We start from the raw sequence: 21436 nt of genomic DNA on the forward strand, positions 1-21436 counted from the left end.
AATATAAGAAAGCGAACGAGTGCATATCCCAATATGTTGAACTATTCCTCTGCCCTCACAAAGTGTATAATTAAGATAGACGTACATATACACATAGATGTCATCACCTATGTGTATATGTAACTATATGGAATGTGATGAATATGTCTTTACTGTAACAGGATGTTGTGGAGGTGATTTACCAAGTCGACATTCCTCAGATTAGGACACTGCTCAGTCAACATTATCAGCTGCTGGTCTGGTCTTCCCATATCCCTCAGTCACAAAGGTTAACAGACCAGGGTCAATATCATTCCTACATGTTTTTTTTTCTTTTCACACATAACTGCCTCAGTTGAGGAGTTTGTTAACATTATTGATCCAGCAGGTATTTGCTTAGGTAATACAACAACATTAAAGGTCTGCGGCCACGCTAGCAGACCTGTTATGCTCATTGCAAACACAAATATGTTTACGAGCTTTAGATCTTTATCGCTAGACAGGTTAAAAAAACAAAAGGATGATCATGTGATAGAATCAAAAGATCCTGAACAGCTCTTAGAGGAACTTTGCAGCAACACCGACAAACCAATGAATTTAATAAAAGTGAAACTGTCTTGGTGGCAGAGAATAGAGTTCATTAAAATGCAGTGAGTATATGTGGTACTGCGGAGGGGTTTGTACTTCCTGTTTGTTGCCAACAAGCTTCCTGACAGGGTCACGGTCAAAAATGAAACTCAGCCTGTTTTTCTATAGATTAAGAATCTTACCCATCACCTCAGGGTATGTGAGACATTTAAACACAGGTACACAATGTCTCTATGGTGTCGACACGTATGTGTACTTGATGGAGTTTCGATCACAATCTGTATGAAGCCACTTAAATTTTCACAGCTACTTAAGTGCTTTAAAGCTTTTGATGTTTCTTAAATGCACCGAATTGGCTTCATGGTGTTCCCATTTTTCCATGACAAACTATTTGGCGGCTGTTTCCTTTGTAGGCAGAATTAACTCCTTACACTTCTGTAAAGATTTGTTTTATTTTATCATTCATTGTCTTTTTATAGAGCAGCCTCTGCTTGTTGTTGTTCACAGGAGGTGCTTTGTTGATAAATGCATTAATAAATACAACTACACTGCAGCGTTTAATAAACCATTATAAATGTATATACTGATTATAAATAATAAATGTGGGGACCTGAAGTTAAAAACAGGTTGCAAAACAAGCGAGAGAACTTCACCCCCTCTGCTCCATCAATGTCTTCCCCAAACAAACATTTCTGAAGGACAGTCGACACCATCAGCAGTTGGGGCAAGTTAAGACAAACCCTGAGTGTTTCATCCAGCAGACAGAGCATGTGAGTGTGTGTGGGTGGAGCGCGGACGTCCCTGCAGCTCTGCAGCTGAAGCTCCACAATGAACCCGCAGAAGTGTAAATAACACAGCCTGGAATTTAGCAGAGGACAAGTGAGGCAGACGCACAAAAAGACAGAAGTCTGTCCCCGTGATCCTGATTTAATTCACAAGCAGCGAGGCCGTCCATCCAAAATATTCCTATGTGTACATTTTTATTTGTAAAAAGTCTTTTGATCCTCTTCATGAGGGACCTCAGGAGCCTTTAAAACGTCTAATTGTGTCTCTTCAAGTAGGACAGGGACAATTATATAAGGTAAAGAATTTATTATAAAATGTATTACACTATAAAGTGTCAGAAGTACTAAGAACATGGCATTCCAAGACATGCTTAAAAACTGTAACATAAATAGCGACAAAAGGACTTGTGCAATGTGGCGATTACATCGGAGTCTCCGAGGGGAAAATTCACTCAGAAGTTAAATCGAGTTCGTCTCTCCTCGTCCAACAGAAACATACACAAAAATGTTCTTGAGAACACCTTTAGATCCACGTGTTTCGGTTAGACTCGCAGCCAGAACCAATCCGGAAGAAAACGGAGACCAACTTGATGATCTTACGGTGATTCTCAGCTCTCACAAAATAAAAAGTGCCTCTTTTTCTGTAACAAGAACAGAAACGTAGTATTGACTTCCCTTTCTGAAGCATCACTTCTCTGTTTGTATACTGTACAAGGCAACAACAGGGGACTGAACGCGGGTGTGTTTTAGGCACACAACATTGGCAATGATCATACACAACTTCAGCAAAAGCTGCAATAAAACAAGGAAAATAAAACAATGTTCATGAGCAGTTTGGGACATTTCATTTCCTCATGTTTTTGTACACATGCTGGAGTTTCATCTTTATTGTTTTTAACTTGTCACCGTATTCTTAGGAAAAATGTGTAGTACATTCATTTTGCCTTGTTGTAATCAACATATTTGGGCAAAAAAAGGAGCTTAAAGTGAGCTGAAAACTAACAGAACGGACAGGAGCGAGTTGAGGAAACAGGCCTCGAGTATTTACATCACAGCTAGAAGTTTGCTGAGTTAATTGGCAAGTTGATAGGCAGAGACGAAAATAGTGAGAGAAGCACAGAATCTGAAATAGTCTTGAAAGTCTTGTTTCATGCCTGTGTGCAGATGGAAACACTGGAGGAAGTAAAGCAGACAGGAAATACTGGCACAGAGCTTTTCAAACTGTGACACCGTGTCCTGAAAAACGCCCTAAACATCCACAGTTTGACTTTTTAGGAATGAAAGACTCTTTACCCAACATCAACACGTATGCACTGAAAAAAAGAGCATTTTTTTTTGGGTCCACTTTAGGTCACAAACATAATAAAATACCAGCTTACACAAGGTGAAAATGCTTTTCCAGGACACTTCTGTCCTCAGCAGCCTTTGGCCTTTTTCAGCTAACAATACTAACTTCATACCTTCTTTTTTTTTTTTTTTTTTTTTAAAACCTGCTTTCGCTGATCAAGCCGAGCTGCAGCTTCGTGTTATAAAAAGACAAAGTGAAAGAAGATGTGAAGCCACGCATGGCCGACCAACACTGACAACGATACTGAAAAAAGCTCAGACAGAAGCGGCGTTGATGCCACTAACCAAAACCCTGACACCGCGGACGGTAACTTGATTGTTGACGTCCTAGCACTGGTCACCGATGTGGGAAAACGTTTTGAGGAAGCATTAAAAAGCTGCAGCGCCAGGTGTGGTTACAGAAACTCACGGCTCTGGATACAACACATTACTCTTTAGCTTTGTAGAAAAGGTTAGAAATCAACCAAATTGCAAAATCCACCTGTCATCAGGTTATATATATATTTTTTAAATCGTTTTGGTGGCTCTTTCTATTCAGAGTAAGTATTGAGTGCACAGTTTGGGTTCTTAGTTGGACCCTGAAGCTTAGCAGCATGGGTGCTGAGCTTCACCCTGTCTGCCATCATGATTTTTAACATGAACACTCACAGCAACGACATGTGACCAACCACAGCAAATAAATTTAGGTGCTGGAAGGATCGCCGCCTTCGATAAGACACTGCACTTCAGGAAGAAACTCTCCTGAAACCTTTCTCTGTAAAAAATGGCTACGGTTCCCTTTGTGTGATCGGTGACAACATTTACAGTCACACTTTATTTTACAGGTTCCACAGTTTCCCAGTAGTTTCTTGTAAAGGATTTGAAATGTAACCGAAATTCTGGAGATTTCTGGAAATAAACGACTGCAGACTAAACTCAAATAACTGTCTCGGAACACGGTCAGTTTTGTTAAAACTGCGATTACAACTCTGAAAAAAAAAAAAAAAAAAATTGTATTTTAAAAGAAGTGTTCTAGCACAATATCTGAGATGGCTATGGGAGTGTTACAAAAGTGACGTAATAATGACACAGCAGAAATGATCTGCTCTTGTAACTGACAGTGCAGGTGATAAGAAAAGACTAGGAAGTGACAAACCTGTAGAATAAAGTGTTACCAAATGAATCAACAAAACAGTGGTGTTGCTGGATGGATGAATGAGGGATTATAGTTTGAGAAGTTGAAAGATGAATGAGATTGTTTCCCTTTGACCCTACAGCTTCCACAGAGCATCGCATCGCCTGCAATTTAATACGAGAGAAGACTGAACATGTTTCATCTCCTGACCGACTCTCAAACATTAAACACAACACAGCAGAAATCTAAAGATCTGATTTCAGTCGTGTGTTTGTATGTGTGTTGTGTTTTTGTTTTTTTTTTGCCAGTAAAATTCAAATTTCAAAACTTTGTAAAATGAGCCGAGCTTTCATTTTTCTTTTTCACGTCATTTTCTTTAATGACCCTTTTCCGTCTGCTCGATTGAAATTCATTTTACTGTTACTGTCAACAAGGCACAGTTCTTCAAATGTTTGGAAAGAACAACCGTTTTTTGATAACAAGACTATTTGTGCTCTTTAGGGAGGTAGAAGGCCACAAAGGCACTCTGAAAAATGCTGTTAAATTATTAAACACTAAGCTCACCGGCCAGCTGTTACATCAGTAAAACAGAAGCGAGGAGGGAGATATTATCTATATGTTACTGTGACGGATGGAGTGAGTAAAGACGACAGGCTCCTACATGTACACAGATACGATAAAGTCCTCAGTTTTTACTGGAGGGTGGATGTGAAGAAGGTCCAAACATGAGGCTGCCATCTTTTTAGACCACGTCCATTCCCTCACGTGGAGACTGTAAAATCGAGCTTGTCCTAAGTTTCTGCCTGCTGACTGTGAGAGGAGTGAGGCTGGACGCACTGTAGAGAAGGAGGGATATTAAAAAGCAGCACAACAAGATTAAGAACAAAATAAAAGCACGGGGTTCCTCTTTGGAGCTCGGGATGTCCGTTCTTTCACAACATTCATAGTGGAAGGAAAAGTCAGCTGTACAGGTGTGGAGACCACAAACACAACATCTGGCTCATACGCCAACTTAATGGAGTGATTGAAGAGCGAGCAGCTGGACTCTCTGGTAACGATTGCACTTGTTCATTCACACACACACGAGTCTGTCACCTGTTCAGGGGAAACGTCACGTCAGACCCACTATCTGGAGTTTGGCGAGGACAGGAAGTCGGCCCTGTTCGGTTCAGCGGGATATGACGGAGCTGATGGAGTTGTACGACGTGCCTCCGTTGCAGGTGGGGGGGTAGCTGTTGGCGGCCCCTCCCACTGCCTCCATGTTGACCCTGAAAACAGGAGAAGCTTTGAGCAGGAAGTCGGCGGCATCTCGACGGCCGAGCTCCCTCAGTTTGGCCATCAGCACGCCGACCGTGCTGTTTGCTCGTCCGCTCCACTCCTGCAGCAGCGCTGCCGTCGGGCTGGGCTGCAGCACGGCCTGCTGGGAGTCTGGGTCCGAGTCCAGCTCAGGGGTGCCATTTGGAGTCCCGTTGCTGTGTTTGGCCACCAAGTCTGTGAGGCCGAGGTTCATGGCCAGCAGGCACCAGTCTTTCCCCAGGGCGTCAGGAGGGTCCAGCATGCGGCAGAGCTTCCTGCGAGCCAACAGGGGCACGTCTGATATGTGGATGTCTGTTCCCAGAATCCCCTGCTGGTAAACTTCAGCGCAGCCGAAAGCCAGGATGCTGCTGAAGCTCTCCCGGTAGCCGCCCATGGTGTTGGTGAGAGAAGTTTCCCGCTGGACTTGGGCTCGGAAGAAATCTTTGGGTTGGTAGATCATGATGGGGGCGTGGTGTTCCCGCAGCTGCTGAGGACTCAGGTAGTATTTGGCGGTGAGCAGTCCGGGGAGCGTGGAGGCCAGCAGGTTCTCTGTTATACTGCAGATGGTGTCCAACAGGGTGTAGCACTTGGCCCGCTCTGAGTCATGTCCGCGTACCTGAATCTCCACCCCCTGGCCGTGGTTGACCAGCAGGATCATGGCCTCCACTGCCCCCTGGCTCACCTTGGCTCCGTTGGTCCACAGGTGGATATCTCCATCGATATCCTCCCCGCCCTCCTCCTCGGGCTTCTGCTGGTGACTCCAGCGACACAGGTTCACCTGCAGTTTGTGAAACAGGCCACAGGGGAAGGGAGTAAGGTGCTCGGCAGGGACCAGTCGTACGCCGCCGTAGATCAATGACTCCTCCTCCTCTTCTTCGGTCCAGGAGCGGTGGAGGCCATTTGTCTTGATGAGGGCAGGAACATCCACCATGGAGGGGTTGGTGACGTCACGGGCGCAGACGTCCATGGCATCCAGAATCTGCAGCAGCTCGTCCACGTCGCTTTCAGGAGCCAGAGCCTGCACCTCTTCCAGCCTGTAGCGCCCCCTGTAGTGGTGGATGGCCTTGGGCGTCTCCACGGAGAGCAGCTTGCCGAGGACGCTGCTGCAGAGCCAGCGAGGCTCCAACAGAACGACATCCTGCACTGTCTCACTCTGCATGATGTTGATCTGTGGAAGGAGGGAGGAAACACAAAAGGAAAGGTTGAGAGGGAGGAAGAGGAAACGATAAGTATAAAACAGATGATGAGACGAAAGGTTCCTCATTTGGTTTCCTGAGTCATTCTGGGAAATAAACACAACATTTTCCTGCTGCTGAGCTATTCCTTTACGGAAGGAAACAAAGATGTGGGTTTATTCATTCATAAACAAATGGCGCACTCTGCTGGTAGTCTGGTGAAATGACATCTGAAAGTCAAGATTTGGTTTTTACCCTTTAAATTTATTTTAAAGGTAAAAACTTAAAAAATGTATTTGACTAATTTTATAGTTAATGTTCAAGCATTTAATCATCATTTTATTTTCCTGTGGCTGCAGACGGTCTGGTCCGAAGCTGAAAAACAAACACGCACCTCCCCCATGCTGTGAAGCTGCAGGGCCAACGTGCGGAGGTGATCCTGGCTGACCAGAGGGTTGATGTGCTCCTGGACGTCGCTGACAAACTGCTGCCATGACGTCAGCTGGTTGGGTCCGCTCAGCTTCCTCCAGGTCGGCAGGGTGGTCAGCAAACGCTCTGACAACAACGTCATGGGACTACACCTCTGCAACGAAAAGTGGATTCACTCTGTTATCGTTTCTCTAGTTTGACTGATAGAAGACAGCAATCGACAAGCATTCTCATAGAAATACAGTTAGATCTGGATCTATTACTTGTACTGTGTGCACGAGCTCTTTCACAAAGATTGGGTGAAAGTAAGTGGTTTAAATGCACACAACAATCAGGGCGGGAAAGACACAGGGAAAGAGAGAAGAGCTCACGGAGATGATGTTGGTGCGAAGCTCCTGCAGGTGACTCCTCAGCAGCTTCATATCTTTGGAGTTTGATGCTCCAGCGTCCATCACAAACAATTTGTCGCTGATCTGCAGGTCGTTACCAAACCTGGAAACAAAAACAGCCATTTTAGAAAGTTAAATCTCGTCACAGGATTAGTGAGATGCCGCAGTATTTGCAGATATTTGACATATCAGCTATATACAGAATTATTTGTCTGTGCACGGTGAAAGATGTCACCTGGTGAATAAAATCATCCAACAGAAAAGTAGGACAACAACAAAATAATCTCCCTATTTTCCCTATGTGCTGTGCTGTGACTCCCAACCTGTTCCTGACTTCCTTGAGAAGCGCCCTCTCCTTATCGTAGGTGAACTCTCCAGAGAAAGCTCTGGGGACGTCAGCGAGGTCAGCGTGTGTCGCCACGAGGACGACCTCAAGAGGCTGCTGGATCCGACCCCCGAAAGCTGGAGGAACACAGGAAAAACAAAGTCAGAATAGTATACCCCCCCCCCCCCACCCCCACCCCCACCAAAAAAAAATCAGTCAGCTGTATTCTGTTCACACTACAGTCACTTCTGCACATGTTGGACAGCTGAGCGTATTTCTGGATGAATCCAATTATAGAACAAAGTTTTTTAGTCGTTTACTAATTAGGATTTTAATTTAAATCAATTTAAATCTGAGGCCTTGCTTCGAGAACTGAACTTAACTGAATTCAGTGCTTTTTAAGATTTCTCAAGACATTCAGATACCTCGTTAATACAGTGTTAATACAAGATAATTTCCCCTCCGTCCTCACCGATGTTGTCCTGGGGCAGGGTGAGGGCCTTCAGCAGGTTCAGCCAGTACGTGATGTGGCCCAGCTGGGTCTCGTACGGCTCCTCCAGGCTGAACAGGACCAGATGGATCGCTGTGACGTCGTTGGCTGCAAAGTAGTCGTAGGAGCAGTAATAGACCGGGTTCCCCGAAAACTCCCACACACTGAAATCCCCGACACCTACAGAGAGGGAAACAAGCGATATGAGAAGTTTAACAATGACTGTTCGCACATTAGAAGCCAAAGAAAAAGAATCTAATGTGAATAAAGTTCTAGTTTTGGATAAACGTAAGCGCCTCTGGTCCTCACCGTGGATGTTGGCATGCTGGATGTCGATGGCCTTCGTGGCCTGTTCGTCGGGCGCGGAGAGAGCGTTGTGGACGGGGGAGAAGACCTCCAGGACGCCTTTGGTGAGGCTGGGCTCGAACATCATGCTGCGACTCCGCACACTCACATTCTCACAGCCCGGGTACAGGTTGGAAATGCTCACTGACACTAAAGCACAGAGGCAAAGACACATGAGGAGGAGGTGATAGAAAATGTTAATTAGTGCCTATAACAGGGTCGTTTTTAGTTCACCAGACAATATACGCAGATTACATTGGACTTTTAAATAAAGGAAATTAGCATCAGAAGCAGAACAAGTTTGATTAAACACTTTAACCTAAATTAGCTCAAACAAAGAGTATTACTACTATAATATTACTGTAGTAAGCATCTGTGGTGTAAAGATTTTGTGTATTTGTTGTTTTGAAGGTGAAGAATAGCACAAAACTGGTCAAATAAAGAAGAAAATAATAACCATAGTGTTTCTTTATTCAAAAAAAAAAAAAAAGAGACATAACTTCTTTCAACAAAACTTCTCTGAAAACATCAGTTTTCAAGTGATCAAACAAAATGCACATGTTAGTCTAAACTGTTGCCATGTGTCATATTCCTGCTCAGATCCGTAAAAACAACTGAGCTCAAGTGTTTCTGATAATCAGTCATTTTATTTCTCTGCTGGAAGAAACAGTCTTATTTGCTAACACACGGGGGCGCTGTTCTCCAGAACATAAATCCTCTATGCAGACACAACATCCTGATTTTCCTCACACTCTGCAGGACCACACCTACAGTTCGTTTTCTCTGGTCTTGATCCTCTTTCAGAAAAGGTGTTTTTTGCTGCAGTTTTGTATTTGTTTAGGTCAATGCTGCCACATTTTAGAAAAATGTTTTTGCTGTTTGCTGTTTTGTTTTTTGTTTTTTAAATCAGTCACTGCAAAAAGTTAATATTTTTAGCAATGCTTACTGAGCAACACTGTTTGCTCTCTTGCAGCTGCTTGATGTTCTCAGTCCTAATCAACTACACAAAGTTTCATACCAAACCAAACAGAACTAAAAGAGAACACGTGTTTCAAGCACGCGTGGTGTAAATGCACCTTGTGACACAACAACTACAAAAGTAAGTTAAAGGAAAGCATGTGGTGTTTACTTTAGGGACATTACACAACATTATTCGAGTGCTTGTTGTTTTCATAGTGAGAATGAAAAAAAAATGGTTAGTTGTCTGCTGCTCACTTGTTATTTGAGACGTCTTTGGGAAAGGGTGAGAAAAATGTTACGGTACATGAAAAACTGACTTGATGCCATTTTTTTTTTTTTTTTTGGTTTTAGGCCAGACTTTTTTTTTTTTGGTTTTGACTTCAGGGATGGTCAGGGGTGATGGGCCTAAGTGTCCTAAAGGAAAACGGGTGATTCATAAATGTAAAAAAAAAAGAAAACTTGAAACTTAGACTTAGTTTTCAAACGAAACACAACCTCTCTTCAAAGTCGTTCTGTGCTATTTGACAAACAACTACAGTGAACGGACGAAGGACGATCAGTGCCTCTAAAACACCTCGAGCATGAACAACCTGAAAGGCCAGAAATCAATACACAGGACAGAATACTTTCAAGTGACAGCATCACAAAGTTACAAATATTGACACTCGACGAAGGTAAATACTCATTAAATGTGCCACATTTGGACCTTTGACAGTCGACTGGAGCTGAAGTCTAAAAGCTAGAAAAATGGACATTGTGACGGCACTTGCTCCCTCTCAGCCGTGGTTTTTTTTTTTTTGTTTCACTGAGGACCAACTGCAGCTATAACACAAAGTCAATAAAGGCCGTTACTGAACTCAGCTAGACGTGAAATAAAGAAAGAGAAAAGCTCTGTCTACGCCCCGTTCAGCTCTGACGGAGGCCACAGATCTCCAGATAGTATAGAGGATGGGATCGGTAACTCTATACAGCTCACGTAACTGACCATTATCTGAGCAAGCATCAGGTCTGTCTGGGAGGTAATGGCTCTGAGCGCTGCAGAATAGAGCGGTTAAAGGAGACACAATGGTATGTGTGTGTGTGTGTGTGTGTGTGTGAGGAAGGGCAGACAGAGTGGATGATCACAGCTTCCTCAGACCTCTTCTGTAACCTACCGGCAGGTTTGGAGTTGATGGGGGAGTTGGGGTGGCGGGCCGTGTTGGTCATGCGCGTCCTCCTCCTCCTGAAGAAGCTGCGTAGGATGCCGCATTTCAGAGACTCCAGCAGGGAGCTCTTCCCGGCTCCAGAGTGTCCGAACAGCTTCAGCTTGATCCTGGGCTGGACGGTCTGAGTGGGCCGCAGCTGCTGGATGTAGCTCAGTTTGTGGTTGTCCTGAACACAGAGGACAAGACGAGGATTTATTAAAAAAAAAAAAAAAAAAAAAAACCACACAGACAGTTCAGGTCACATTGGGATACATGATCTACTGTCTGACCTCGATTCTACATTTCATGGAGCCCCAAATATCAGACGACCATGTTCCACATGCTGTATCTTCTTTTTGAGAAAATTCAAAACAAACTAGACATAACATTGTTTTCAGAGTAGGGCTGAACGGTTTTAGGAAAAGATCTAATTGCGATTTTTCTGGCAGATATTGCGATTTCGATTTGATTCACGATTTTCTTCAAATCAAGCTTCAGTGCAATATTCACAATGTACAGTGACATTTACAAACATGACAGAAAATTACATCATACCATTAAAACATTAAATGCAATTAAAAAGTTAAGAATTGATTTTAAATGTATTTAAGAAACATGCATGTACATTCTATAAAGTCCTTGACCAATGGCAGTTATTTTTCTATTTTTGCGAGACTTTACACAGATTTTTTAGTCTGTGGTGATTTTTCAGGTGTCGGTATAAATTGGTTGTGTTTCCGCTGGATGTTGCAACTTTGGCCTGACAGGTTTTTGCACAGTACCTGTTTCTGGTGCACATCTTTTTTTTAATTGGGGATTAAATCCCATAACTCCGCTTCTGCTCCAGCTGAAGCCATTTCACTAATGAAGCAGCAGGTGGAGCAGGTTATACTGATTGCGTTAGCCTGACCTGTGCGCGAGCAGCGATGCCGCTTCTGATTGGTGAGCTTGGCAGGTAGGGAGACGGCATGCATGTGTAAAAGAGTTGACACAGAAGATCCTGGGTCAGTAAGGAGCAGTGCAGAAAACTGCAGCTTTAATTTCTAATTTCGATCAGAAAACGATAAATCGTTCAGCCCTATTTCATGTTTGTGTTCATATCAACCACCACAGCTGTGATGTCTGACTCCCACCAAAGTTTCAAGTTTCCACCACAAACCCTGAGCAGATCCCCAGTTTCTAAGGAAAACAGACTGTAGATGGCTGTAAACACAAACATGACAGCTTTTACCCAGCCTACCTCCTCCAGTGAAACTCACCAATTCTCCTACTACTCTCAGTGTAATCGAGTAGCTGTGGGTGGAGACTGACGAGCAGAAAACCAGCCGTTTGTTTTGGCAAGATAACGAGGTGCGATAAGGAAAAATTCAGGACAGACAAACTGCACCAAGAGCAAAGGTAATTAACCACAAAAAAAGTCTACAGCGATGACTCCCGGCTCTGTGAGGCTGTCGTTAGGCGCAGCGCAGCTTTCAGCTGAAACGCTTCTGCTAACTTTTGAGGTTTTGATCCTCTTCGTGTTATTTGAACGGATCCTCCCACTAAACTATCAGAGTTTTTTTTTCTGTGCAAAAAGAAAAAGAACAGCACGGCACGTTGTACACTCAGATATATAAACAACGAAAGACGGATGCCTCCTCTGTACCTCACTGTATTTCTGCCAATTCAACAGATAACATTCGTTAACATGCAAGACACTTTTTCAACCATCCAATAGATGAGTCACACATCAGAAGTGGCCTCAAATGCTGTGAGTGCTTGTGTGGGATGTAAAAGCACTCCATATTCCCACCTGGGTTATGTTAACGCATTCAATAAATTAAGTTTCTAATCTCAATAAGTGTGATTCACATCTGAGCAGCATACAACACTTTTCCTTTTGAAATCCGTTTTTTTTTTGTTTAAACTTCGAGGGACAGGACTGCGTTTTTTGTTTTTTTTTTTCCTCTGAGTTCTCGGGAAGTCAGTCTTTCCTTCAAATCTGCCATCGCTGTGCCAAAGTGTCTTAAATTAGCCCAGCATATGCAGAGGATGACTGTTTTCACAGTTGCTGCTTTCATGTTTTCACGCTCTGCACTGAATCTCAGCAGGTTTTCTGGAAAAATGGATTAGAGGAGAAGTCAGTAACATTTAGCCTTAGGTTTAAAAAAAAAAAAAAGAAAAGTCCCTGTGTGTTTTGGTGGATGTGAAGTGATTCATACTGGGAACACTGGACTGAGCTCCCCGTACGGCTCCGGAGGGATGAGTGTCGAAAAGCTGAATGTCATGTAACTGGAGGGTTTCAGCTTTGATCACAGCAGTATGTGTCCTGTCCTATTAAAGAGCGAGACACCGAAGCTCAACAGTTTCACTCAATACACTCTATGTGCTTAAAGTCATTCGGGATTAAGTATTTGGGCAGTTACACATTTCTTGTTCTACAAGCTCTGTGCTTCAGTACGTTCAATCGGGAAAAAACTAACATTACGTTAAAGTTCCAGCTTTAATTTCACTGAGTTTGCATCAGTATAGAAAGAACTGTGAAGGTGATATAACCCTTTTAACACGTAGCGCCCCATCTGCAAGAGTTCAAAAGTAACAGGACACCAGGATACTAAAAGTTTCTGTGAGCTAAGACTCAAAAATCACAGATCAACAGCTGAGTCTTATCAGGTGTGCACAGGAAGACTAGAAAATGGCAAATGACCCGGTCGAACCAAGGAGCACAAGTCTTGTGGATAAACCTCTTTATGACGGCACAGCTTGTCAGGAACGCTCTCCAAGGTGTAGGCGTACACGTTTCCTCATCAGTGATCAAGAGAGGACTTCATTACCCGAGGATTCACCTCCACCAGATGAAAACCACCGGTGAGCCTCAGAAACAGAAAGGCTGCCGTTCACCACAACACACACAAACTTCTGGAACAACGTTCTATGGACTGATGAAACTAAAATCAACCTCTAAAAAAGCGTTACTGTCCAAATACTTATGGTTTGGATTGTATTTCCACAAAGAACTGCAAGGCTTTTAAACATATTTGTAATGACCTATAAGCTTTTACTTATTCACAACAACTGCAGCTCAAAATACAGACACACAGAAGATTAGCACCTTCTCTCCAGGCTTTAATAAAAACTGTTTCAGTGATGAAGTATCTTACCATCCATTTCTACCTGTGCGTGTGACTAAGGTGCTGTCGCAGCGTCTAAAAATGGCGCTATGCTAAAATCTAACACATTGCTGTTGGAAAACGTTTTTCTCCACACCTCTGCACTGAAATAGACTGTGTGATGAGTGTTTGTGAAACCTGCTTGTGAATAACACAGACTTTACATCTCTTCTTCATCCCTTCATTCCATTTAAGTTATGAAGAAATCACAGATTTAATTAATATGCAGTATTACTGATAAACCCAGGGCTGTGTGTTTACCTTTTTGAGTTTGCCCAACAAAGAAACGATGTGTTCATGTTGATCAGTAGAAGCCAAATCCTCCGCTGTCTTTCCATCCTGAGAGAGAAAAAGAAAAAACAGAAGGATAAATATATGCATGAGGAATCCTGAGCAAACAGATAATCCCTCACGTCTCCTTTAGCTGTTTAAATGTGCACTTCACTGTTTCTAATACACATTGTTAGTATTTAAGAAGCTAAACATCTCATAGGCTTTCACAGGCGTGTGGAGCGGCTGCTACACATCAGCTTTTATAATCCCAGCTGACTTTCTTTGGTTTTGTGCACCAAGTGCAGCTGATAGTAAAAGAGTTATTTCACCAACCTGCCATGAAAGCTATTTATTTTATTTATTTGTTTATTTATAGGGAACAATTCACAGTAATTAACAGTGGCACTGAACAGCATGAGTATAAATGTGCTGGAGTTAGCGCAGCAGCTAATTTGCTCCTGTAGTTCCAACAAAACCAAAATATATCATTTCAGACTCTGGTTAATACTGGAGTTAAGTTACTGCTATATTTGTGATTAGTGCTCCTGTAGTTCTGCAGTGATTCATCAATTGATTGATTAGTTGATAGAAAATTAACTTTTAACAACTATTTTGATAATCAAATGATAATTTTAGTCATTTTATTAAAGTAAAAGTGCGAAAAGTTTGATGGTTTCAAATTGGTCTCAAATGTGAGGATTATGCTTTTCTTGTCTCGTACCTGACAGTGACTGAACATCTTTGGATTCTGTTTTTTTTGTTGGATAAAACATGACATTTAAAGATGTCGTGTTTTAGGCTGTGAGAAACTCCAACAGGCATTTTTCACTATTTTCCGACATTTTACGGACAAAACGATTCACTGAGAAAATAATCAGCAGATTAATCATTAATGAAAATAATTATGTCCTGCTCAAGACATATCTTGGTCATAATTTTTTGATGAACAAATTTAAGGGATCAAAAATGTGTTTATGTTTAAGAATCAACAACAAAAAAACACATCAGTTTTTTAAACTCAAATACTGATATCAGTATCATCTTTGAAAATCCAGTCACAACATTAATAAAAAAAACTTCTTTGTTTGATGCGTATTACACATGAAAGCCCTGCAGTATCACAGCTGATGCCAGCAGATTAACTGCAGCGTGTGTACAGCTCACACACAGACACACACAGACACACACTTACAGTCCATGCACTCAGTCTTTCCACCCGTCCAGCTCTAGAACTGCCCCGATTGGTTGCCCTCTCCATTTTCTCCTCAACACACTGACACAGAAACACCACGGTCCTGACAACTTTCACGTCTCTTTCACTAACTCAGCCATCTGTCGCTGTCCGGCTCTGGCTGCTGCTCCACAGGGAAAAACTGCATCGACAGCCTGAAACGCCCACAAACCGCTTTCCTACCTCTTACAGAGCGTTACAGCAAAGGATATTCAGCTGGATTTGTTATGAAAAGAAACAGATTGTTTTATCTGGGAAAATCAATCGAGAACACTTAGCGGTGCATTTTCCAGCTTTGTTTTTTTTTTTCTTCCTGGTTTTTGTATTTCTCTAAAATGCCTCTCTGATAAGGTCACATAATATTCTAAAAGCACAAGAACAGTGACATTTAAGCTGTTTGGATCAGCTAAATGTCAGAAATGTGAATGTAAATGAAGTGCTGCTTGAACCAAAAATTGACCACTTAGTGCGATTTAATATGTGAACAAATTCATGAGACTCTGCCCGTGCAGATGGCAGGGTGTCACGATTATTACTACTGATGCTTGGCAGCAACAGATGAACGGCTGGTGTTATGTTTGACACAAAACTGGAGATGAATATTAGATCGGCTAAAGTATCTCCTTTTTAGATAAAATATCGGAGATAACTGGATTAGGGCTGTCTGAGCAGTTTGTCTATAAGCTGATTATATAGATTAAACATACAAGGGGAGAGCAGCGAGGGAAACGGATGCGAGAGGAATGATCATACAGCACAGGCTGACTCTGCTAAGCCACAAATTTGTTCTTTCACCATCCAATGACACGTTAAAACAGACCAAATCAAACGAATCGAGCCTTGAGCTCAATGTATCCTGCTCCAGCTGCTCCACAAACCACTGACTGCAGGCCGCTGGACAATGAATTATACATCTCAGTATGTGGTTTCCAGATTAAACATGCATACGGCAGCACATCAGCTGTCATACAATATTAACAGCTCGAGAACGCAGAGCGAGGAAGAGAAACCTCGGTGCGTCACATCTGGCAGTGAAGCCCCGGGAAATGGGTTTAATTCTTAATGTTAGTTACACACCTCCTAATACCTGACTGTCTGAACTGAAGCAGATGAAATACATATTTACTCATCAGAGGACAGAGAGAGAATTCGGATTCCCAAGATGTGATGGGAATATTTTTATGCACACTGTACAGTGTGATATGAAGGGAAGACTGGGGAAAGTCCAGGGTGCATTTCCCAACCAGGCAACATCTGGAAGTCCAATCCAAACAGCCTGAAAACAAAGGTCCATCTATAAAACAGCAAAACGTCAAGTCCAAACTGTTGTACAGGCCTGAACGCTGGCAGGGGACCAAAGCTGAAATGAAAAGCACTGAGACATCCCACAGTGGACGCCTGCGAGGTACATGTGGCCTAACAAGACAGCTACCCTGGCACTGAGCTGGACCTGACGCATGAACTGAGACAGACAAGCTACTGCTGCCAAGATGGACTTTACTTTGGGGGAGACTCAATTTGCTGCCGGGGATAAGGAACAACCCAGGGAGCTCTGTGGGGCCTGATGTCCCGTGTGGGATGAAGAGAAGTAACTGAGCTCTGTTATGCAAAGGATGTCAAATGACACATTTGGAAGATATCACAGCTTGTAAACACATTTGGTAGCCTGCTAAGAATCTTTCTATTCTTGATTTAGGAATTTTCACATCAAGTTCAGAGATATTTTTGGGCTGTCTTGCAGGCATAGCATGTTTAAGATCTACCCACAGATTTTCAGTGATGTTCAGGTCAGGGGACTGTGATGGCCGCTCCAAAATCTGCAGCTTGTGTTTACTGATTTAGCACATGGTGGATTCTGAGGTCTGCTTTGGGGTCACTGTCCTTTGGTAGGAACCAGCCTCTTTCTAGCTTCACTGTCTTGACTGGTGGCAGGACATTTGCATGTCTCACGGGCTCAAACCGCATACAAGAAAAACCCAAAAATTCAGTTCCAGACATGGCTAGAACACCTCTACATGACGAGCAGATACATAAAAACAAGAACAAAAAACAAAACAAGAAAGCAGTCACGATTCAGGTCTCGCCATTTTAGAAAAGCCTGGAGAAATATCAGCCGACAGAGCCGAGATTTTGAACACGCTTAAATTCTCCATTAGAGCAAAGTGAGAGCACGGTGCAGTTAAAACAGAGCTGTGTGCGCGGCGTATAAAGATCGCTGTAGATGGACTGGCACCCGTCTCTGAGGTCAAACACACTCACACCCGGATAAAATGACTGAATCTGATCTCTGACTCCTCGTACCGAGTCTGCTCTCTGTTTGATTCAGAGCACTTTGATAAAAGCTCTTAGCCTGTGGCTGTTGGAGCCCTCAACACTTTACCTGCCGTTCTGCAGAAAAACAAAACTCAATAAAGCTGCAAAATGTAAGAGTTTTCTTTAAGGCACTTGAACAATGAGTATGCTGGGGTTTTTTTTATGACTAACAAATCACTTTTAGTATACTATACTATCATTTTATTAAACATTCTGAGTGGAAAACACTTAATGAGACAATCAGAACTTGCAGACCTGTGTAAAAAAGAGGAGAAGGGATCGAACAAGCAGATAGAGACTGTAAATTACACAGAGGGAAAAGGGTGTTTCGTTAAAACTTTGAAGCTACTTAAAGGAGAATTTAAGTCAAGTATCAGGGTTCAAGAGGTTAAATCAGTTTCAATAATAAAAAGGAGACACGTTGAGATTTTTAAGCTTTGAACCCACAGAGGCTGTCGAGAAAAGGTGGTGCAGCTCAGAATCAGGAGGGGAGCTTTATAATGAATTTCTGCAGATTAAATCCTTCCTGGGTTAAAAAAGCTGCCATCAGCTTTTCTACCTTTATTAAGCGTGTGTGTGTGTGTGTGTGTGTGTGTGTAAGAAGCGAGCAGCGACTTGCTCTGCAGCTCAGGCAGAAAACGAATAACTCACCACACACACACACACACACACACAAAAAAAAAACAGCCATTCTTTTAATAAATGGAGACAGAGTTGTTTCCGGTTTATATATGAGCTATGTCATGTAAGTTATTCGTCCGTTTCATTATACCATGGCGACATCGCTCAGAAGATACATACGGTGCAATCTCTCATGATGGCCAAGCCTCTATACATGCTAATGCGTTCAGCTCCGCTGTGAGAAGCACCAGTTGTCACAGTATAATTAATCAAAATGCCAAGAGGCCGCACTGGGTTTCACTGAAATGGTGAAAAAAACTGCTTTTGCAATTGCCTGCAGTGCCTGAGATGAGTCGTCATGCATTATGTAATACAGTAGGTGAAGCTGCTGCCACTGTACAGCGAGAGGAGACGGTGAAAGGAAGAAAACTGTCGACTGGTCACTTACGTTGGTGACGGCGTCGATGTTGGCTCCGGCCAGGCAGAGGTGACGAACCACCTCAAGGCTGCCGTTGTTAGCAGCCAGGTGGAGAGGCGTTTTGCCATACTGAATAAAGAGAGAAAAAAAGAATGGTGAAAAAAAAAACAAAAAAACAAGCACCCACAGAGGACAGGACGCGCTCAGTCTCGTCCTCAATAATGTATTTTCCCAACAAAGAAGTTTACATGTTTTTTTATGGTCTCAAATCATCAGGCTTCCATATAAAATAACTGCAAATCCTTGAACTGACACAGACGTTACTCAGCAGAATATTTTATTGTTTTATATCAAGTAGAAAAAAGGATTCCCCGGGAGAAACTGGAGGCCATGAATTCTTGAAGTCTGGATATACCACAAGAAAAATATGGGTGCAATGGCCCAAATGATACTCTCTGCTTCTACATATGACCACATGGATATGGAAGGTTTGTACCACGCTGGGTGTTTGTCAGCGAGTACAAACCGATATCCTCACAGATTTACACAGGTACAACTTGTGCTTTAAGGTAGAGTGACATTAGGTTTTTGTTGAGCCAAACTGCCCTGCACGGACCCCGGAAAAATCTGATTTCATAGCTGTGACTCGGTCTCATTGAAAGCAGCATTTCAGTCAATTCCCGTTTGTCACAACTTGAAGAAAACAAGGAAGCATTCATCCTGTTTGAATCTGCTGTAAACAAAACAGGAGACATTTTCTGTTCCACTCATCTCATTTTTCTCCCCAGTGTCTACGGCTGACAGCGGAGACAAATCCAGGCTCAGACTCAGCAATGTGCGTTATGCTGCAAAAAAAGCAAGCAGGAACTGAAAATAATGAATAAATAACAACATCTCCAACAGTGCTGTCTGACTCTGATGCACATCACTTCCTTGAACTATGCTTGGAAAGAAATATATTCTGTATGCAAAAAAGAAAAAAGAAAAATGGGAAGGTCTGAGAAAAGAAATCCCATCGCAGAATACATTAAAATGGATGGTGTCAAAATAGAATGTGAAATCTCCAAAGGCAGAAACGTGTGTGGGATGTTGTGCCTTGCAGAGAGGCAAACCAAGACAGGATCCTGGTTTTCCTCTCCACGTATCTGAGAGCTGCCTCTAAGGACAAGTTTACCCAAATAAGAAAAAAGCAGCTGCCTGCACACATCACATTTCACAACAAAGACCATTTTCTGGCCAAACATTGCATGGAGTAAATCAAAACTGAGCTCAAATGAATTCTGAATTTCAACTGCTACCACAATAGGTATGTCTATATCAAATATTTTTACTAGCAATATACTGAACGTCAGATTTATGAGATTAGACTGGATCACACAGCAAAAACCCTGACGCTGCATCTATTTACACTTACAGAAAATCCTTTAAACCCCTGTAATAGGTTTGCTTTCTCTGTTTATTTATCACCGCTGTTTGGCCTGTGATTAGCCCCAGATTAGCCTGGATAGAACAGCTACATTACATGGTCAAAAGTATGTGGACACTTGAGCTGTGACTCCATATGCATTCCCCAAACTTACTTTACTTCTTACTTTAGGCCAGATAGTGTGGCCCCATCTGGCTTCAGAAAGACTAAACAACTTCAAACTGACTCATTAAGGTGGCGTAATGCATCACATAATGCTACCAGTGTGTAGCTGCCAGCTGAAAAATAATAGCTGTGTTTGGATTATGTAAGTTGAGTGTCAACATTGCTCATCGTGCGTCCAGGAACATTCTGATGCAAGGATAAACTATTCAAATGTTATGTCATTTCAGTTCTCTGAAAAAAAAAAAAAAAAAAGCTCTTGAACAGAACAGAATAGTTTGTATGTTTGAGGTTGATGGACAAATGTCTCCTTGACACATACTTATGGTCTGAAATTGTTTTGTAAGTTGTGTCCTCTGCTGTTGCCCTGAGAAAGAGCGTGGGTGTGGTGGGAAGCGGTGGTCCTCACCTTGTTGGGGAGGTCGAGGCTGGCCTTGGCGCTGCAGATTGCCATGACGATGGGCAGGTTCCCGTCCTTACAGGCGATGTGCAGCGGAGTGTTTCCATGGCGATCCTGCTGGTCCAGGTGGCAGTGGTGTCTGAGGAGGCAGCGCACCACCTCAACCTGACATCTCCGTACGGCCAGGTGGAGGGCTGTGTGGCCGTCCTGCAGACAGACAGACAGACAGACACACAGACACACACACACAGCACACTGTAAATCCTCAGTGTCTCTTAATATCCATCCTAAACATGGCAGGTTTGACACTTCTGCATGAACAGGCTGCAGGGATGCATAGAATCCATTTGGTCTAATTAGGTTTCTGTCTTTCAGCTCGGCTGGCTCCCCGAGGGGACAGTGTCAGTGTTATTAACACAGTTATTATGTCTTTCATTTGGTTCATTGCGATCTGTCGCGCTTGTTTTTTTTCTCGTTTGTTTCTCGCTGTGCAGTGGTGCCCACACTAGTTTTGCCTCTGAGGATTAATAAAGTCATCTGTCTTTTTATCTCAGAGGTGAACTGGGTACAAAACCAAATGGGAGGCAACCCTGAGGCAGACCCAGAAGTACTAAGACTCCACAGAAGTAAATCGTAGCTACAGAAACATGAGTCACACTTTCCCCCTCTAAACTCTCAACCTGTGGGAAACACGGCTCTCACATCAATAAAGCATGAACACTGAAGAGTAAGGAGTCAGACCAAAGTTAGAAAATTTAGACGTCTGTATGTTATGTGGAACTAAATTTTTCATTTATTAGACTGATGTTAACGAACTGAAGTGTTCAGAGCTTATCACCTTGTCAGTCGCTTCCAGATCAGCCTTGTGCTCCACCAGGCACTCCACTATGTCCACAAAGCCCCGAGCAGATGCTGTCAGCAGCGGACTCTCGCCCTCGCGGTTCTTGGCATCCACGTGGCAGCCTGTCTGGCAGAGAGCCCGGGCTACTGCCGAGTATCCGTGCCAGGCAGCGCAATGCAGAGGGGTCTCGTGCTCC

General features: G+C 43.0%; 1 protein-coding gene across 3 annotated transcripts in view; it reads right to left on the reverse strand.

Annotated features, from left to right (window-relative positions):
- Positions 1–1644: 1644 nt before the first annotated feature.
- The window catches only part of dapk1 (death-associated protein kinase 1), a 64951-nt gene continuing 45159 nt past the window's right edge, over positions 1645–21436 (reverse strand). Inside the window, exons 16-27 of one of the 3 annotated variants that reach the window (XR_005894284.1) lie at positions 21238–21435; positions 20409–20606; positions 18442–18540; positions 13817–13894; positions 10377–10593; positions 8227–8412; positions 7900–8097; positions 7426–7564; positions 7085–7205; positions 6679–6867; positions 4909–6277; positions 1645–1993 (exon numbers count right to left, since the gene is read on the reverse strand). Coding sequence is in view for 2 of the 3 variants with exons in the window: in XM_041041850.1 (XP_040897784.1) it covers positions 4982–6277; positions 6679–6867; positions 7085–7205; positions 7426–7564; positions 7900–8097; positions 8227–8412; positions 10377–10593; positions 13817–13894; positions 18442–18540; positions 20409–20606; positions 21238–21435 (2919 nt within the window). In the remaining variant the exon portion in view is untranslated. Of the gene's footprint in view, positions 6278–6678; positions 6868–7084; positions 7206–7425; positions 7565–7899; positions 8098–8226; positions 8413–10376; positions 10594–13816; positions 13895–18441; positions 18541–19164; positions 19257–20408; positions 20607–21237; position 21436 lie in introns of those variants that run through there. The other 2 variants (XM_041041850.1, XM_041041851.1) reach the window with 2 other exon arrangements.

This window comes from Toxotes jaculatrix, chromosome 7, assembly GCF_017976425.1.
Source record: "Toxotes jaculatrix isolate fToxJac2 chromosome 7, fToxJac2.pri, whole genome shotgun sequence".
Taxonomy (NCBI): Eukaryota; Metazoa; Chordata; class Actinopteri; family Toxotidae; genus Toxotes; species Toxotes jaculatrix.